We start from the raw sequence: 19361 nt of genomic DNA on the forward strand, positions 1-19361 counted from the left end.
TGGATCATCTATCTGCTCATGATTGGCAGTGGAGTTTTTTATGGTATTGAGTTGCCAACCTGACGCCCAACCTTCCAGAGAAGGCACACACACACACTCACACCTAGGGCCAATTTAGAGTGTCCAATCCACCTACTGCATTTCTTTGGAAGAAAACTGCAGCAAACCCACGTGACCATAGGAAGGGCATGCAGACTCCGCACAGAAGGTACCCCAACCAAGAATCGAACCAGAGAAACTCTTGCTGTGAGGCTTCAACGCTAACAGCTGCACCACCGTGGCCACCCAGCTCTACTCATTACTCTACAGGTATTATTACAACACCCTATGGCCTTGGGTTGGGTAGTGGTATGTTTGTACACAGTGTATAATTACAGCCTTCTTATAGCTACTTTATACTTTCTCTTACCTGGAAGACCTGTGGAGGGAATGTTTGTTAACACTACCTGACTGTTTCTACCCATATTCACATAGTAAGGGTTACATATGTGCACTTATACTGTGTGTGTGTGTGTGTGTGTGTGTGTGTGTGTGTGTGTGTGTGTGTGTGTGTGTGTGTGTGTGCGTGTGTGTGCTACTGCCATACTCTGCCTTGATTTCTATTGGTTACCCTGGTTGTTGTTAGCAGGGACCTGTAGCTGTGACAGCATGACACTTTTGAACATTTCTTGGGGAAGACCACTTGGTGTATGTACTTATCTTGCTGTCATTTGCAGCCTTGGGGTTGGACCATGGGTGTTGGACAGAGTATAACTACAGTCTTCTTATAGCTACTTTATCCATCCATGTGCAACTAACAGTGGGAAAGACTGCTTTTCAGTTTGTAGCATCCTACAGACCACCCTTTCAAAGTCAGGAATCCCACTCGGCTTTCCTGAAAACATTGGAGAACATGAAGATCTCTCCGAACACCATTATATTGGGCGACTTCAACTACCCAAACATTGACTGGGAGCACTACTCAAGCCCCAGCACCTTAGCCCAAAGGTTCCTGGAAATTATAAACTCAAATGCTATGGAACAACTAGTCACAACTCCCACAAGAGGGGACAACATACTAGACCTGATCATTACCAACATGGGGACTCTATGCTCCACACCAGAAGTATATCCCTCACTGGTAAGATCAGACCATAAATTAATTTCACTGGATGTCCACATCCCGACCCCACCCCCAGCCCAGAAAACCACAGTGAAAAACTTCTCAAAAGTGAACTTCTCACTTCTCAAAACCAAAGTGGAATCCTTCAAGGCCCCAGGGCCAGTGGAAACTATGGCCCAAACTGCAGAATCTTATATAAACGCATTCTACGGACATCTCCAGGAATGCATGGATCATGCTATCCCAAACAAAACCAAGACCCAATCATCCAAAGGCAGGCGTCCAGTCTGGTGGACCCCTGCCATAAATAAACTGTACTACAGAAGGAGGAAGCTACTACATGATAGAGCAAAATCCCTAATAGGGAAAGCATCTCTGATCAGTACTAGCAAAAAATTACGATCCCTCATAAAATCCTCCAAGGCCAGCTTCGAGAGAAAAATTGCACAGGACACCAAAGACAATCATAAGGCTTTTTTCAGTTATGTTAGGAACCTGGGATGCAACTCCCAGACTTGTTCTGAGTTGATTCTAAATGACAAAAAATACACTGAACCCACAGACATCGCCAATATCCTGGCAGACAGGTTCAGTGCAAACTTCTCCCCCCGAAAAGAGCAAGTATTTATCCTGGCAGAGGGCTGCCTCCCAAACATCTCTGATGCTCATGTGAAGGTTGCCTTCTCCAAAGCAAAAAACACTGCTTCCATGGGACCAGATGGCATCCCAGGTTGCATCCTACATGAACTCCAAGAGGAACTAATCCCTCAAATAAAACAGCTATACAATCTCAGCCTCACTACAGGATATGTGCCCACAGAATGGCGTACAGCAACAGTGGTCCCACTCCACAAAGGTGGAGCCTCTACGGACCCTGGAAACTATCACCCCATAAGCCTGACTAGCTTAGTCTGCAAGGCTATGGAGAGGATCATCATAGAGCTCATAAACAAAGACATTGGGGACTTACAGACACTAGATCCTACCCAGTTCGGCTTTGTCAAGGGCAGATCCTGCCTTTTGAACCTGGTTGACTTCTTCAAAACAGTCACCAAAGCCATAGATGAAGGGAAGGTAGTCCACACAGCCTATCTGGACCTTGCAAAGGCATTTGACACAATACCCCACTCGGGCATCATAGATAAGCTATCCAGCTTAAATATAAACCCCTATGTCACAAGATGGATTGCAAACTGGCTCAAAGACAGAACCCTTAGAGTGAGAGTTGCTGGAGCCATGTCAGACTCGAAACCGGTCACAAGTGGCATCCCACAGGGTTCTGTCCTGGGACCACTCTTGTTCGGTATACACTTTTCCGAGGTACAGGCAAACATGGGAGGACTATGGCTCATGAAGTTCGCAGACGACTGCAAACTGGGCGCCATAATCAACTCTCCAGCTGACACAAACATCCTTCAAAAAGGTCTCACAGAGACAGATAACTGGTGCCAGCGCCATGGTTTAAAGCTAAATGCCAAAAAATGTATAGTCATACCCTTTGGCAAAAACAATGTGCCCACAAATTACCACATAGGCGGAAACCCATTAAGTACAGAGAAAGTTATTAGGGACCTGGGGACCCAAGTTGATAGCAATCTCTCCTTTGAAAACCACATTGCCAAAGTGGTTAGAAAGACCTTCTACATAGCCCACCTCATCATGAAGGGTTTCACATCTAGATCAAGAGAGGTAATCGTGCCCCTTTATTCATCCATCATCAGGCCCATCATAGAATACAATGCCCCTTTTGGGATGTACCTTACCCGACACCTGCAGCAATTAGAAAGACCCCAAAAGTTTCTCACCAAGAGGATCAAGGGTCTCAAACAGATGCTATATGCTGCTCGGTTAAAAAAACTCCAGCTCTACTCAGTTGCATACCGCCTACTTCGAGGCGATCTATGCCTGACATACAAAGCTATGTCAAATCTAGAATTAATGGACATGCTCCACCTCAGTAAATCTAAATCCCTTAGAGCCACACGCTCGAGGGACTTGAACCTCAGCACAGAAATAAATAGAACTAGTTGGAGGGACAGGTTCATAACCCAGAGGCTCCCTTCGCTCTGGAATAGAATTCCAGGTCATGTGAGGCAGAGCACCTCACTGAATCTCTTCAAGAAGAATCTCGATAGGTGGATGGGGGATCATAGGTTTGTCCCAGGGATTACTCCCGTGTCACTATTAGACAGAGGCACAGTAAACTAAACCTTAAAAAGGGCACAGTATACTCAAATCAAGAGGTGGCGTAAGCCATACAGAATCGGGCTAGGCTTATATTTGCCCCAGGGCAGATAGCCTAGTATGAACCTATGAACCTATATCTTCTCTTACCTGGAACACCTGTGGAGGGAATGTTTGTTAAGACTACCTGACTATTTCCACACATATTCACAAAATACTAGTTGAAAGTATGTATACAGCTTACTACCACTCTCAGGATTCGAAACATGGCTGTGTCTGCTAAAAATACAACTAGTTTGTGTTTCATCAGAAGGAGCTATTGAGAAACTGTTATCTCTTCCTTGAATTATTTATGTGTCATTCTCTCTTTGTTGTACAATCTGACCTTCTAATTACAACATTTGTATACATACATTCCTATACATACCTTTTGACATAGCACATTGTGGAAAACTGTGGTTAACACAACAGTACTATTCAGATATCAGACCTTGGTGCATGAAACATTTCATATCAGTTAATCTCATGTCTTACAGAGGCACTAACTTTGTCAGGTGAGACTTGATTGTTTAATACTTTTAGAGCTATAGTTGCTGTGCATAACCTGTACACATTTCAATTCATACAATACCAGAGTAAACACAACCAGTCCAGGGTTCTGAGTATTATTGACAGGCAGTTACTGTTTTAATCATATATAACCTATATGAGACTATTACTGTAATATTGTCTGCTTTATTTAGTATAAGCCATACCTATTTTTAATACTGCCAGGTGACATTCTACTCCAACATTCTATTCCTTTAAATTTATTTGGTGTGAATACTGAAAGCTAGATTGTTACTCACCAGTCTCACGACACAGCCTTTGCAACCTGCTGGCATGGGCTTTCTGGTTCGCAGCCCACTCAGCTGGAGCTGTAAAGAAGATAGAGAAACATTTATGCATACCTATCCATCACATACACAGGCTGGACTTTGGTAAACAGTTACTGATATGAATATGTACACATGCTAGGGACATAATCCCCTCTGCCATGCTTCTTGGAACCACTGGTCCAAGAGCACCCTCTTCCTTCTCTTCAAGTCAGCATAGTGGTGCCAGACCTGCTCACCAGTCCAAGGGATACCAGTGGCACTGGTGAGGTCATGGGTGAGACTTTCCCAGGCCTCCGCTTTATATTGGAAGCCCTGGTACTGGTCCTGCAGCAGTCTCACATCATGATTTTTAACAAGGAGTCCTACCATGACCTTGAACTCCTGCATGCCTCAGAACTGCGCCCGAAAGTGCATGACCTCTCCAACACCTGCCATACTGCCTACATTTGGGAGCTACAACCAATTATGAGCTGTATTCCCACCTATGAGGTTTAAATACAGCTGATTTACTGCCCTTTGCCATGATTGGATGGTTTTAAATATGCTGAGCTAAGCTAAGCTACAGGTAAACCTGCTTAGCTAAGACTGGCAGTGCTTAAAAGGGCAGGTTCAGCAATGCTAACCAATGGGCAAATCCACTTAGCTGGGCTACTCATTGCTTAGCATTCATATTTACACAGTGCTTACATCTGGTCAGCATAGCAGTGCAATGCTTAGCATTGTTTATATTTTATTCTATGGACTATCAACTGTATGGGATTAATTCATCATGCCTGACATATTATAATTTTGTTTACCTTCCCTGACATCCCCTAATGTACTTTCTTTACATTTATTCTTATGTGACTATACTCTATGGGGCACTTGTGTTTATATGGGGGTTTCACAACTTTATTACACTGACACCTCAAATCTGGGCCTACTACACTACTCTGGTTAACAAATATATGTTATTTGCAGCCTAATTATTAAAAAAATAAATTATGTACTGCTTTCACATGTAAGATGCTAGTTCGCTTTACTGGCGATCAAACCGGGAATGATTACTTGCAAAGCGAACACTCTCACCACTTTGCTATTTCTGCATTAATATGTTCTGGAGTATATACCTATTTAGCTCCTTATGATATGTAAGCTAGGCTGAGCAGAGCTGCGCAATGTGCACACCCGCTCAACTACGCTTAAACTTTATTTTGGACTGAAAAAAAACATTTTAACTGTTGTGATTTATTTTTGTACTGTAGGGGTGTGCACATTGATTTCTGCAACATTATCTGTGTGCACATTGATTTCTGCAACATTATCTGTGGGGGGCTGTGCTTTTACAATGGTGATGACATGGTAGGCTTTGCATTTGAGGTATGTTCCACGAACACTAACAGTGTCTGCCATACCTCTCAGCTGTACAGATTGTCACAGACTACCTGGATATTTGCCTTATATTTTTGGTCCATTTTCATAGAATTGTGGCTTTCTGGCAGATTAGTGGCAAAGCATTAGGGACTGCGTTAGGAAATGATGACAGACATTTGAGTTTTGCACTTCATACCCTTGTGTACTTCATGCTAATGCAAAGCCTGCCATTCTATCCACTTTGTACATTCATGAGAGCAAATAACTCACATTTGTCCATGGTTTTGTCCAGATTACTTGTCCGGTCGACAAGTAATGGTGTCCGTGGACACTCTCACTATATTTAGATTGCCATACAGCAGTTATGGAGTGCAGGGGGCATGTTTATACTGAAAGCACTGCTCTCAGACACTCCCCCTGCACTCATACACACAGACCGTGTTCGTTTACAAGTAGAGAAGCATGCCTTCATGAATATGCAAAGCGAGCTGCTGCGCATGCCTTCATGAATATGCAAAGCAAGCTGCTGCGCATGCCTTCATGAATATGCAATGCGAGCTGCTGCTCTTCATGGACACGGTCAGTTACATGCAAGAATAACTTATTCTTGCATGGAACCTTCGTGAATCCCAGGATATATCATTCTTTTTGGTTTATTTTGTCCCTTCTATTAACTATTCCCTAATAAACTCTCACTTTAATGATACCAACCTATTAATGTAAGCTCTTCTACCTATTCAGCCAACACTTAGTACTATTTCTTTTTCATCTTTAATACCCTTCCATAACATTCTCATCTCTCTAATAATAAACTTTCTCTCCATGTTCTTAATTTTCCCTCCCGCTCATTACTCTTCCATATTCTGTTTTTCTATACATCATATATCTTAAGTGTGGACATAGAAATTTATTTTGCTTGTTCTTTTATTTTGCATGCTAAGCTTTTAATTAAAGTTATAGCTTTCAACCGAAGAAACAAAATAATATGTTTCACCAATCAGTAATAGAAACAACTGGCAAATATTTCAATTTCTGTTTTAAGGATTTAATCTGTACTATTTCACTTTCTCCCTGTAGCCATCCATGTTTTAAATTATGGGTACACTGAACTGAACTGATATATTTTCTGTGTATGGTGAAAGTCACTGGCTAAAGTGCCTGCACAGTACACATATCCTTGTAAGTCTCTTTCTTTAGTGCCCATCCATATGCAGTTTTTGTCTCTCCTTAACATTTCAGTGAGTGATAACTCATTAGTCCAGATGACGGCTGCAAAAATGTTCTGCATAGCCAGATTACTTTATAGAGACAGACAGACGAGCATTTTGCATATCCTTGATGTAGATGTTATTGACATGTACTAAATCAGTATCCAGCATTCAAGGGAGCCCGCAGGATTTTTTGCAGGGGGGTGCAAACCCAGAGCCCCGCCCACATAGCCACACCCCCTCCACTCACTGAGCCCCTCCCCCTCCACCCACAGATCCCCACCCCCTCCACCCACGGAGCCCCACCCCCACGCAGCCATTACAAGGTCCCATTACTTGGCTATTTCTCTCCAGTTGCCATAAACATTGTTCAAAATTCTCAGTGTGCATACTGTTTTATGCTTTACTTCTACAATGATTACAGATATCTAGATTTAATTAGGAATTCATGATAAGTTTTTTTTACATACCCCATGTACATTGCAACTAACTCAAGGGAACTTTCAGCTGGCAGCCCTTTTGAATTCTGATCAAGAAGGCTTGGCTCTTCAGTTCTCTATACTGGAATAATTTCTCATTCATTGCTAATAATCATTTTATTTACTTGGGTACTAACAGAGTTTTCCTTTTTACTTTTTACCCACCATAAAGACAAGATATTTGTTTTATCTCAAAATATTTCCTCTTGTTTTATTTATTTATTTATAAGTGACTTAGAAACAACTACTGGGGAATAGTGTTCATTAGCTCAGTATTTCTCATGTAGGACACTAAACTGAGTCCCATGAGCCTTTTCAGATTATACAGATCTAAACAGATTAGTTTATAACACTAGTGTTCTTTGGCTTCCAAGATTAGATCTCAGTAACACAAGTTGCTGTTTAAATAAAAGGTGGCATTCTGTGCTCTGAATGCACGACACATTATAGCTGTATTTAACTTAAACTGTGTGCAGTCACTAAATTATGTATATATTTTAATTAATGCTTAATCAAACATTTAGTCATAATCCCAACATTGACACAGTTGCAAGTCATCACTTCATCTTTTTAAAGATAATTCCAATAGCCCTAATATTGCACATTATTAATTCTTTTTTCAAGATTAGTTTTACTGAGTGGGCGAGGGAAATTCTGGGTGTTTTCTGCTTTTGTGTGGTTGACCCTCAGTTATATGAAACTGGGTCTATTACCAATGATGTGAACAACTTCATTATATGCTTAACTAAAAGCTTTAGACCTTTTTTGTTGACACAGACATTACAGTATCCTTTCCTGACTGTTACTCTGATAAACAAGAGTAGCCATGTATAAGAAGTGTATATATTTATACATATGATTATACATATGATTATAATACAGACAGATTGTATTAATTATAATATAAAATAATTTAATTATATCCCTTCTATAATACAGCACCAGTTGTCAGAGTGTGTTTTAAATTTATAGTTTTGAATGTTTTTCCAGCAAGCAATGAAACAAAACATATGAACCAATAATGGCAAACTGCCCAATTCAGAACATTTCAACCATAAAAGACCACTTAAACTTCTGTCATTACAATCCACCAATGTCAGTCAGTATGCACAATCTATGCAGAAGTAAAAGTCATCTGAATAATTCCACATTAAAGAGATCTGAAATTAATGAAGAGGTTGTTGCTAGAAAACAACTTTATATTTCAGTGTTTCATCTACAAATTCAGTGCCTACTGCCCCTAAAGAATAAATTGCCCATGCTACATTAAATAAAAATGGTAAGCTAGTATATTGCAATAGGGAATGGGTGACAAACTGAAAAACAGGTTCATAGTTACTAGGCATTTCCTCCAAAGGAAGACATACTCAGGACTGCAGCACCCCATCCCCTTAAAATACAAATCTACATGCTGTGGAAGTAGAACCTATAACCTTCTACATCAAGATGCAAGTATGCTACCTGCTGTGCTACTAACACTGCTTTAAAGTTCTGTATAACAATAGTTATGCCATTTGCTGAACAAAACAGTTGTACATTTTAAGCAAACTTAGCATGAGCAGCAGTAAATTTCTCTTCCCTTGAAGCTCACAATTCCTTGAAAATGCACTTGAAAATAAATTCCACCTGCTAACTCTAACTAGTACATTTTACTCTCTCTCACACACTCCTCATAGTCTTAGTGCAAGAAATCTGGACAAAGCCTAAAATAAACAGGGACAGATTATAAATTTTGTCCTCAGGAACTTAGAAAATTGCTAAAAATAACAGAATTTTTTAGTATGCATTTTTCTAAAGGATATGACATTTAAAACTCAAACATCTTATTATTTAGCAACTTCAGTCCTTTTAGGATGAATATGGGGCAAAAACCTGGACACCTGAGGGGTATGCTACCTCACTCTTATACATACATACACACACGCACACACACTAACTCTCAATCTCTTAGCACAAGAAATCTGGACAAAGCCTGTTATAATGTTGGGGACAAGGGCCCAAAACTAGGGACCCATTTAGAAAGTTGCTACAATAACTGGATATGTGTTAGAATGCATGTTCTAAAGTATAAAATCTGAAGCTCAAATACATGTAATTATTTAATAACTTTAATCATTAGCTTATCCCAGTGATTTGTCAAAAAAAATAATTTTTATGAGGAACAGACCAAAAATATAAGGCAAAAATCTGGACATTCTGTGAAAATCTTTACAGTTCTGTTCCTGACACACACATATATACCCCCTACCTCCTTAGAAAGTGGATAGAAGAACAAATTTTGCATTAGTATGCATTTTCTGAGAATGTTGTTTGTCTTTTTGGCTTTTCCCGGTTAGGGGTCGCCACAGCGGAACTCCGGTCCGCTAAAGATTAGCAGTAGATTTTTTGTGGTGCCAAGTTGCCAGCCCGACGCCCAACCTTCAGCGAAGGCATGTCCATTCATACATTTTCTGAGGATATGAAGCCTAAAACTCAAATGTCTGCCAATATTTTGACTTCAGTCCTCAGTGATTTTCAAGAAAAAACACAATTTTATGAGAAACAAACCGAAAATATGAGGCAAAAAATCTGGATCCCTCTTACAAATGCACACACCTCCCTCCCTCTTACAAACGCACACACCTCCCTCTTACAAACACACACACATACTTTTCCCTACCTATTTGCAGGACACACACACACACACACACACACACACACACACACACACACACACACACACACACACACACGCACACACACCTTTCCCTACCTATTTCTTATACATGGAAATGAGTCAGTACACATTAACTCAATAATGGGTGTCTCGCTATACACACAAGAAACAGGCTTCCACTATAAAATGCTGTGGAGACTCCGATGTGACAGCTTCCCTTTTTAGTGTCGATGAAAGAGTGAAAAAAAAAAAAGCCAGAAACACCTGAAAATATAACAAGAATACTGGGAAGGGCAGACACGGTGGGAAAAATGTTCGCCAGTAAACAGTATATTACAAAAAGACAAAATGTTAAATATATAGAGACGAGTAACAATTGGTTCATGACATTTAATATGAAACTGCAAATACAATTTTAATCTTAAATTCTGATCCTTCAGTCTGGGTTACTGAAGAGTCTGCAGTTCAAAACTACTTGACATCACACCATAACGACATCTATCTGCCTGGAAACTATTAACCAATTACACGGCTATTATACCATTTATAAACAACAGCTTCACAATAGTATAAACAAGGTTTATTCTTGTTGATCACAAGCTGTTTTAGGAGTAGAACACTCAATTTATCAAACTCTGACATCACAATTCCTGCTTCAAATCAGATAACAAACAACATTTAACACATGATTGAACAACTAAAAGCAACCAAGAATATACAACATCCTTCTGAAGTTAAAAGCAGACCAATAAGTAACATTATAAACTGTGAAAGCATACAAAATAGACACTACAAGGGCCCATAACATATGAAGAGATAAGAGAATTATGACTGTTTTTTCTCTATAAGAAAAACTGACAGAACTGGGGTTACTCTGCTTTATTACAAAATGCAAATTTACTGAAAGATGTCAGCTCCCCGAGTAAATGTACACAGAAGACAAGTGAAAGAAGGAAACATCATAAAAAGGATGAAGATGAACTACTTCTATACAGACCTATAGTTATTCAGAAGTTGCTACAAAACCAGGATCTGTCAGCTTTTCTAGAGACCAAAAGCACCTCAAACTATTTCCAACAGAAATGCCATTACATCCAGCATACAGCTTCCACCTCCAAGACACCCTGAAGGAATTTCAAGCAACACCCAATTTGAAAGACACAAGACAAAAGCAAGGAAAGTAGAAAGTCTTATGTTTATAAAGTCACTGTCTTGCATCTGAACAAAATTTTAAAGAAACACCACAAAAAATAGAAATACAAATTCCTACTCACTACAACCACAGCCATCTTTTTAATTTAAGTCTTTTGGGTTTCCTATATTTCTCATACCATGACACAGGAATCATGGACTACTCCATTCCCAAGTCAGAGCAACATGTCATATGTTTTATAAATTAAACTTCAATAGGCAAAATCAACATTTTTATGTGTGATTACTTGACCATTTAAACTAAAAAAAGCAAATAATGAACATTTAACTATTAAGCACTTACTTTCCGATGTGATATGTGGTGTGGTGGATGGTTTACACTCTTCCCGCCAAACAGTCAGTCAGAGCAGTACAGATCCAGGTCAGCAAGTTCGCAACCAGAGCGGAAAAGGGTAGGCAATTGCGGAAATGATGTTTATGTACCACAGACTTTTTTTTCTTGAGCCAACCACAATGGAAATGCGGGATAGATAGAGCCAAACATGAACGGCAATGCAGGAGGGCAAGCAAGCAACTATGCAGCTGAGCCGTGAATATAAAGAAGATATTTAGCGTCTCTTTTTTTTTTTTAAAGTGCAAGGTAAGCTGCTTAGGATGGAAAAGTGGTGAGGTACTCTACCCCCCCCCCCCTCCCTATCGTTCTGGTGCCTATGATGCCAAGTCTTTCCTTAAAGAAGAATGCCAAGGTTTTTTTTTTGTTTGTTTTGTTTTTTTTAATAAAAAGAAAATTAATCTCCCGACCAGCCGGTTCCAGGGGGGTGCAAGTGCACCCCTTGCACTTGCCTGCGGGTGCCCTTGCCAGCATTGTATTTGTTATGCATTTCATGCAGGCATGGAGGAAGTCTGTGTTAGGAAAATGTTTTCAAGAATTTTTGTATATTAGAAGATCTGAGCACAAAACTGTTGCAGTTTATTTCATGTACATTTTTTACAGCATGCTATCCTTAAGAAAATAAACTAATACAAATATATTTCTTAGAAAAGTGCTAATGCTCACACATATAAGTCAGCTTTGTAAGTAAAGCAAATTGTATGAGTAACTCATTGGTTCAGTCTTTCTTCAGTCAAAAATTGACAATCAGAATCATACCTCTCAACATCGTAGCACAAGCGGCGCAGTGCTGCAGCAGTAGCATTATGGCCTCACAGCAAGAGGTTCTCTGGTTCGATTCTCAGTTAGAATGCCTTCTGTTCAGAGTCTGCATGTCCTCCCTGCATTCGTGTGGCTTTTCTCTGAGTACTCCGGTTTACTCCCACATTACAAATACATGCGTCTGGAGAGTTTCTCCTAGGGCCTCCACTGAAAATTGGCTCTGTTCCAAGTCAGACTGTCCAAGTAAACAAATAATAAATAAATAAAATAAAATCTGGACAGAGCCAAAAATAAATGGAGACAAAGGCCCAGGGACAGATTTTTAAATATTGCTCTTACAAATTTAGTTACATTGCTAGAATAACAGGTTTTGCATTAAAATTCATTTTCTGAAGGATACTAAGCCTAAAACTCAGATGTCTGTAATTATTTAGTGACTTCAGTTCTTAGTTATTTGCCGGAAAAACGCAAATTTTGTGAGGAATGGATCAAAACTGTAAGGCAAGAATCTGGACGTTCTGTGAAATTCTAGACAGTTGAGAGGTATGCTATGAATGGGAAAATGGGTTATCACAGACAACAGTATGCAGCCAGTACATTATGCAGTATATTGCTTGATTACTTTGAAAGTGTACCATGGAATACATTCAAAATGATTTAACCAAAGCCACACAAATTGGTTTACTGAAAACAGATAAAAATAGTATATATTTTTTACCTAAAATAACTGATTATTGTTGTATTAATCTTCCAGGTAGTTACTTCAAACATCTCTGAGGAATATTCTCAAAAAAACATGATTCTTCGGCATGCCAAGTCGGAAAAGGATTTTAAAAGCACTATAAGAAAATCAGAACTGCAAGAATTTCTATTCAACTCCAAGTCACACTATCATGTGAAAGGTCCTGTAAATCAAGTTTATTCAGAAATAATTCTCAGCAGGATATGTACACACAAAAATAATAGCACTGCTACGTAGCTATTATCAAATTTAGACTTCATAAGTACTTGTAATCATTACATTCCTCTGTAAGGGCTCAAGTGTCTTAAAATGAATGTCTGTTGTGTCCCTTTGCTTATGAGCATCACAAGGAAAAGACATTTTACCTTTTTTGAATGTTTTTTATGGAATCAAAATGTGCCCTTGTTGGTCTGTTGTTTCAATACTGTGTTAACAGCAAATCAGTGCACCTCTGTTCTGAATAGTATAAAAACAGAAGAATGTTATAATATTTCACTCACTAAAATGACATACCTGATACCGTCTAAAAGGTGGCATCCAGTCAGATAATATAAAGAGGTCCTGGAATATCCTAAGTGCAATAAGAACCAGCAGTCTGTGAGGAAGACTTCCATTCCATGGATGGGAAACAGGCATCGTGAGCAACATTCCTCTTTTTACTTACTTAATGATACCTTTGGATCAACATCAAGGGCTACAAATGTATCTACTGTTCTTTGTGAGTATGTGGCCTTGAAGACAAAAGGTTCTTAAAATGAACACAAATTGATTTTTATGATTTAAGTACATTGGAAATCCTGCATTTACATATCAGTGGGTTTTTTCTGAACAGGAATTGAGCCCATTCAAATGAAATAATAAAAAAGGAACTGGGGCCTCAAAGAGAAGTTGTACAGGGGCGATGAAGTCACTTCAAAATGCCAGTGTATAATTAAAAGGGCTTCTCCATTCTAAGGCATTTTGGAGCACTTCTTTGATCTACAAGCATGTGTTACAAAACACATTTTGTTAAGGGGCACCCAATGACTTTATCCAAACCACATTGCCATAATGGTAAATACAAGCTGGGAAAAATGACAGGACTGGGCTCGTTTATAGGACTGAATTTGACATAGCTTATATACCTCATAATAGCTACAGATGTTTACTATTTTATGGGTTTATACACTTCAGAAAATATTTTTATATTAAATTAGTATTGGAGAAAATATTCTATATTTTATTATTGCTATAAATAAATGATAGAAATGACACTGCAATTTTGATATGAAGATGCACATGTGTTTGTAGTATGTTTAAAACAACGTACTCTTTAATTCCCTGGTACATGAACACACTGAAAGTACTACATTGTGAGTTCATTTAATTGTCGGCAATGTTGTTTATAATTGTTAAGTAGCACTGCGGCACATTCATTTGTTTCATTATGTTCTACTTTATGTTTGTTGACTTACCTAGAACTAGCAAGACTTGATGTTCTCATTGCATTTATCAGAGAAACTGTGTAATGCAGAGGGTGTCCTTTCACAGGTCCCCATACGCAATGAAGTGAATAGTGACCGTGGTACAGAGTTGTGAAAATGAAGAGCTTTAACCACTGCGCTGAATTACCCACGGAGTATCCTAGCTGTTGCAAACCATAAATAAGAGAAAGAAAAGAGCAATTGGAAGGGAGCCATTGGCCATGCAAGTTAAATAAAAGTATCCCGCCTTGACAGACTAACTGAAAAACCGAGCGCATATAGTGGTACAACTGAAGAACAAGAAGCATTGTAACATTTTCTGTCGGTAATGTGAACTGCCATGCAGTGTATGGCATCATACCAGTCACTCATAACCGTCTTAAATAATTATAAAGTGAAATAATATATTTATAACAGATGACTTTTTTATAAGAAGATCAAATCAGTGTTATTGTAGAATGAAGAACTGTGCTCAGGTTTAGAAACTACATTTGATTTAGTCACATTTCATCCATTGTATTTTAGAAAAAAATGTTTCTTTTCCACTTTACAATGCAGTGTAAAAAGGAAGATATTTAAGTTCTGTGATGAACCAGGAATTTGCATTTGTTCCACTGACAGAACAATAAGACAATTATATAATTTAAGAAAGGTGTGGAAAATTTATATCCCCAATCATAAAAGAATACTTTTAATCCTGTGACAGATAGCATATGGCTATGGCAAGAGACTGTAGTTTCTTTATTGTGGGTCAGCACAGCAAGATACATTACTTTTGTTTGCTTAGTTTTCCTTGAGTATGTTCAAAGCAAATATATTCTGCCTAATTTAAACATGGAACAGTCTACAATACTATGTCTATGACTGTATTATCTGTAGACATGGATGAATAATTTGTCACTGTTATCTACATTGTTAACTTTTCATTTTGCTACTAAACAATCAAGTTACTTCAGAAGAGAATCCTGAGAGTCAGCCTTCTTACTGCACAGCACTGAGAAAAATTATTATCCTGGGTAAATAACACCAGGCTATCGCCACTGTTATCATTCTGGGTAAATAACACCAGGCTATCGCCACTGTTATCATCCTGGGTAAATAACACCAGGCTATCGCCACTGTTATCATCCTGGGTAAATAACACCAGGCTATCGCCACTGTTATCATCCTGGGTAAATAACACCAGGCTATCGCCACTGTTATCATCCTGGGTAAATAACACCAGGCTATCGCCACTGTTATCATCCTGGGTAAATAACACCAGGCTATCGCCACTGTTATCATCCTGGGTAAATAACACCAGGCTATCGCCACTGTTATCATCCTGGGTAAATAACACCAGGCTATTGCCACTGTTATCATCCTGGGTAAATAACACCAGGCTATCGCCACTGTTATCATCCTGGGTAAATAACACCAGGCTATCGCCACTGTTATCATCCTGGGTAAATAACACCAGGCTATCGCCACTGTTATCATCCTGGGTAAATAACACCAGGCTATCGCCACTGTTATCATCCTGGGTAAATAACACCAGGCTATCGCCACTGTTATCATCCTGGGTAAATAACACCAGGCTATCGCCACTGTTATCATCCTGGGTAAATAACGCCAGGCTATCACCACTGTTATTATTCTGGGTAAATAACACCAGGCTATCGCCACTGTTATCATCCTGGGTAAATAACACCAGGCTATCGCCACTGTTATCATCCTGGGTAAATAACGCCAGGCTATCGCCACTGTTATCATCCTGGGTAAATAACACCAGGCTATCGCCACTGTTATCATCCTGGGTAAATAACACCAGGCTATTGCCACTGTTATCATCCTGGGTAAATAACACCAGGCTATTGCCACTGTTATCATCCTGGGTAAATAACACCAGGCTATCGCCACTGTTATCATCCTGGGTAAATAACACCAGGCTATCGCCACTGTTTTTATTTTCTTTCAGAAATTTAATTTTATACCATTGTTTCCTAATGTGCCAAGTATATTTTATTTCTACTAATTGAATGACCACGTAATACTTGCACAGTTCTCTAGGCAGCTGCAACGCTATGTCTGCTTTGAAATCATTCTGTGCAGATGATGCCAGTATGTTCATCTGTTACACTGTTTCATCTATATACTATTTTATTTAACAACACATTCACGTTAATAATTGTTATAAATTGGAGTTATTACATCATTTGAAATTTCAGTGAACCAGTCCACTTTTATTATATGTGTGTACTGCTCCATTTATGAAATGTCACCACATAGCCCTCTTGGCCTATGCAGAACATCTCAAATCAGGCTTTGTTTTAAGAATATGATGATAGAATACATGCTGTAAGAGCATCTGCACTTTTTTTTCCCTTTTTCCTCCTTCTCTGCAGTATTGAGATCATCTACCTGGGTCTACTATGAATAATCATGTTTCTTTTACTTGACAAATTATTACTCAATTCCAAAATATTTAAAATCTTGAAAGGTTAAAAGGGACACTCCAATGGTTGCAAAAATACAAAAAAAAATTCTTATTGTGGCGGTAAGGCTATATTCGATATTCTGAATGTCGACAAACTGGATAGCATCAAATGGTATATCTCCCCATCTAACCCACTCGCTTTGTCTAACTGAATCCTCTAACTGTTTCTCAGGCATCTGGGTCACAGACATGACAGGACATTCTGTGCCACAGAGATAGATATGCCATGTGGCACTGGTTTCAAAAAAAAAAAAAATAGATAAAAGAAGCATTATTTTAAATGCCTTCTTGCACCATGGTAACATCACATTTGGCTGAATCATGATACATTGATTTCAAATGGCTAATTTCAGTTACTCAGCAGTATGTTTAGCTGGAACAGCTTCAATCAGCTGTACTACAACTATACTAACATATGCATAAAAGGTAGAAATATATAAATAATTTTAAATACTTGCACCCCATCAATGTTGGGGCTCTGTTCTCACAACCCCATACTATACGTATGCTACTTCACTGTTATACTAACTTGTAGATATGGGCACATTTAGTTTTACTGACATCTGAGTTAGTATGTATTGTATGTAGAGGTATGTGCATGCACTCTCCATATTGGAAGTGGTGCTGGGATATAATCTCCTTCTGAAACAATTTTTCTTTATATATATTAATATGTTTCTTCAAGTGCCTTGTAGATTATGTGCAGCTATGGTACACTCAACTAATGTTTCAACCAAGAAGGCAGTAAACTAAATGAGGTTTCATCCATTTGAACTCGTTGTACTATAATGTACCCAAATGTGAAATGTGATTTTAGCAAATAACATGGCCAATGAAGACTTAAGTAGTGAAATAACACACAACTTTAAAACACTGTGAAAATAAGTATATGAATTTTGACCAGAAAGGTAAATCGCTTAAATAATATGCAGTGAAAAAAAATTTGGCACCCTAGGAACAAGCTGTAATGCTGTTCTTCCTCTTACAGTCATAATAATGAACTTAACAAGAAAATGATCACTGTTTACATCTTATTATTGACCATGTAAAGATGTGAAATGACTTCCAGAGCGTGATGTCAACAGTCAAGAAAACAAGCCAAATAGTCTGTAATTGTTGTAATAAGTATCTTAAAGCACTGTCTGGTATGGAGATGACTGTTTTCCAAGGATAAAATAATGTAATCACTTTATGTACTTTTTACTCGTGTTATTTGATCCTGTAAGACTTTTTGCAATTCTATTTTTGAGGCTAGTTTAGTGGTTTTAAATTGACCAGCCCATGAAATCTAATAGACAAGGGTATATATCAGCAATACTTCATCCCATGAGTTCATGAAGTAGTACTTGATGGCTAAATTTAGTATTATTTAATAACCAGAGAGATATATAAATTCTTAATATGGAAATTTTGTGTTTCCCCATTTAAATGTAACATTTTGCCACACGTTTAACAGTACCTGTGATGGGAGTCAGATATGACAATCAAAAACTGACAGAAAAAATATGCATTGCAAAGTTTCAGTGTAAAATATCCTCTTTGACATTGTGCATCTAATGACTGAAAAAATCATTCTTATGGTACTGGATATACAAGTGTTTTTCTGTTGAATAGTTACTTTTAAAATATTGAGCATTTCAAATGGTAAAAAATAATGCTAAAATATTTAAAAATAATCAGCTGATGTGGCCCTTGCTATAAGCCATCATATAATGCTTTAGCTTCCTTATCTGTAGTCCTTCGTTGCTTGCTACTGTTCTTGTATGATGGCCTCTTCCAAAAAAAAAAAAAATTGACAATGGCAGCTAATGTGGTTGACAAAAGGGGGAGCAACTAAGGAAGATAATAGCCCAAAATGTTACTCTTACTACAGCTTTGAAGAAAATAAATGAGGTTTGCACTTTCATGAAAAATGTTTATTGCATTCTGTGAGACTGTCAGAAATCTGAAATCATGTTTAAATGATACTAATGTCTATGTATCCCGAACATGTACATTTAAAATTTTGGAACGTTTATGTTGAATTTTCATAATGACTTGTTGAGTACATGAATTTGTTCTAATATTCATGGTGTCAATAAATACATGAATAAATGCTCTGTCATTTAATCTTTGATTGTTATGTCACATATTCATTGACTGCCACCATTTTTATTAAAAGCGTAGCAAACACTTTATTGAGAATTAGAAGTTCAGTTTTCTTCAATATTTGCTGCTGATAGCTAAATACAACAAAGAAAAGTGAACAATTAGCAATTTAAAGTCAGCAAACGTGTAATTTCTTATTCTTCATTGTGTGATGAGACCCTTAGTCATACATTGTTTGTACTAATGTTTGCTTAACAAAAAAATCTCATTTGCAAGGGATATGGTATGCCAATCACAGAAACAAGTAACTAAATTAATGGCTTTCTGTTCAGCACGTTTAGTTACAAGCTGAAAGCTTTCTCAGTTCATAGAAGTTTGAAAATGTTTAATTACTGTGAGGAAAGCTTTCACCAAATGAGTGCAGATA

The 19361-nt window shown here is 38.2% G+C and overlaps 1 protein-coding gene across 1 annotated transcript in view; it reads left to right on the forward strand.

Moving 5' to 3' along the window:
* Positions 1–18955, forward strand: part of CPED1 (cadherin like and PC-esterase domain containing 1) — a 2422552-nt gene extending 2403597 nt beyond the window's left edge. Inside the window, exon 23 of the mRNA XM_044087326.1 lies at positions 12920–18955. Coding sequence (XP_043943261.1) covers positions 12920–13144 — 225 coding nt within the window. The 3' untranslated portion in view covers positions 13145–18955. The remainder of the gene's footprint in view (positions 1–12919) is intronic.
* The last annotated feature ends 406 nt before the right edge of the window (positions 18956–19361 follow it).

This window comes from Protopterus annectens, chromosome 11.part0 (genome assembly GCF_019279795.1).
Source record: "Protopterus annectens isolate FY-2018-M chromosome 11.part0, PAN1.0, whole genome shotgun sequence".
Taxonomy (NCBI): domain Eukaryota; kingdom Metazoa; phylum Chordata; order Ceratodontiformes; family Protopteridae; genus Protopterus; species Protopterus annectens.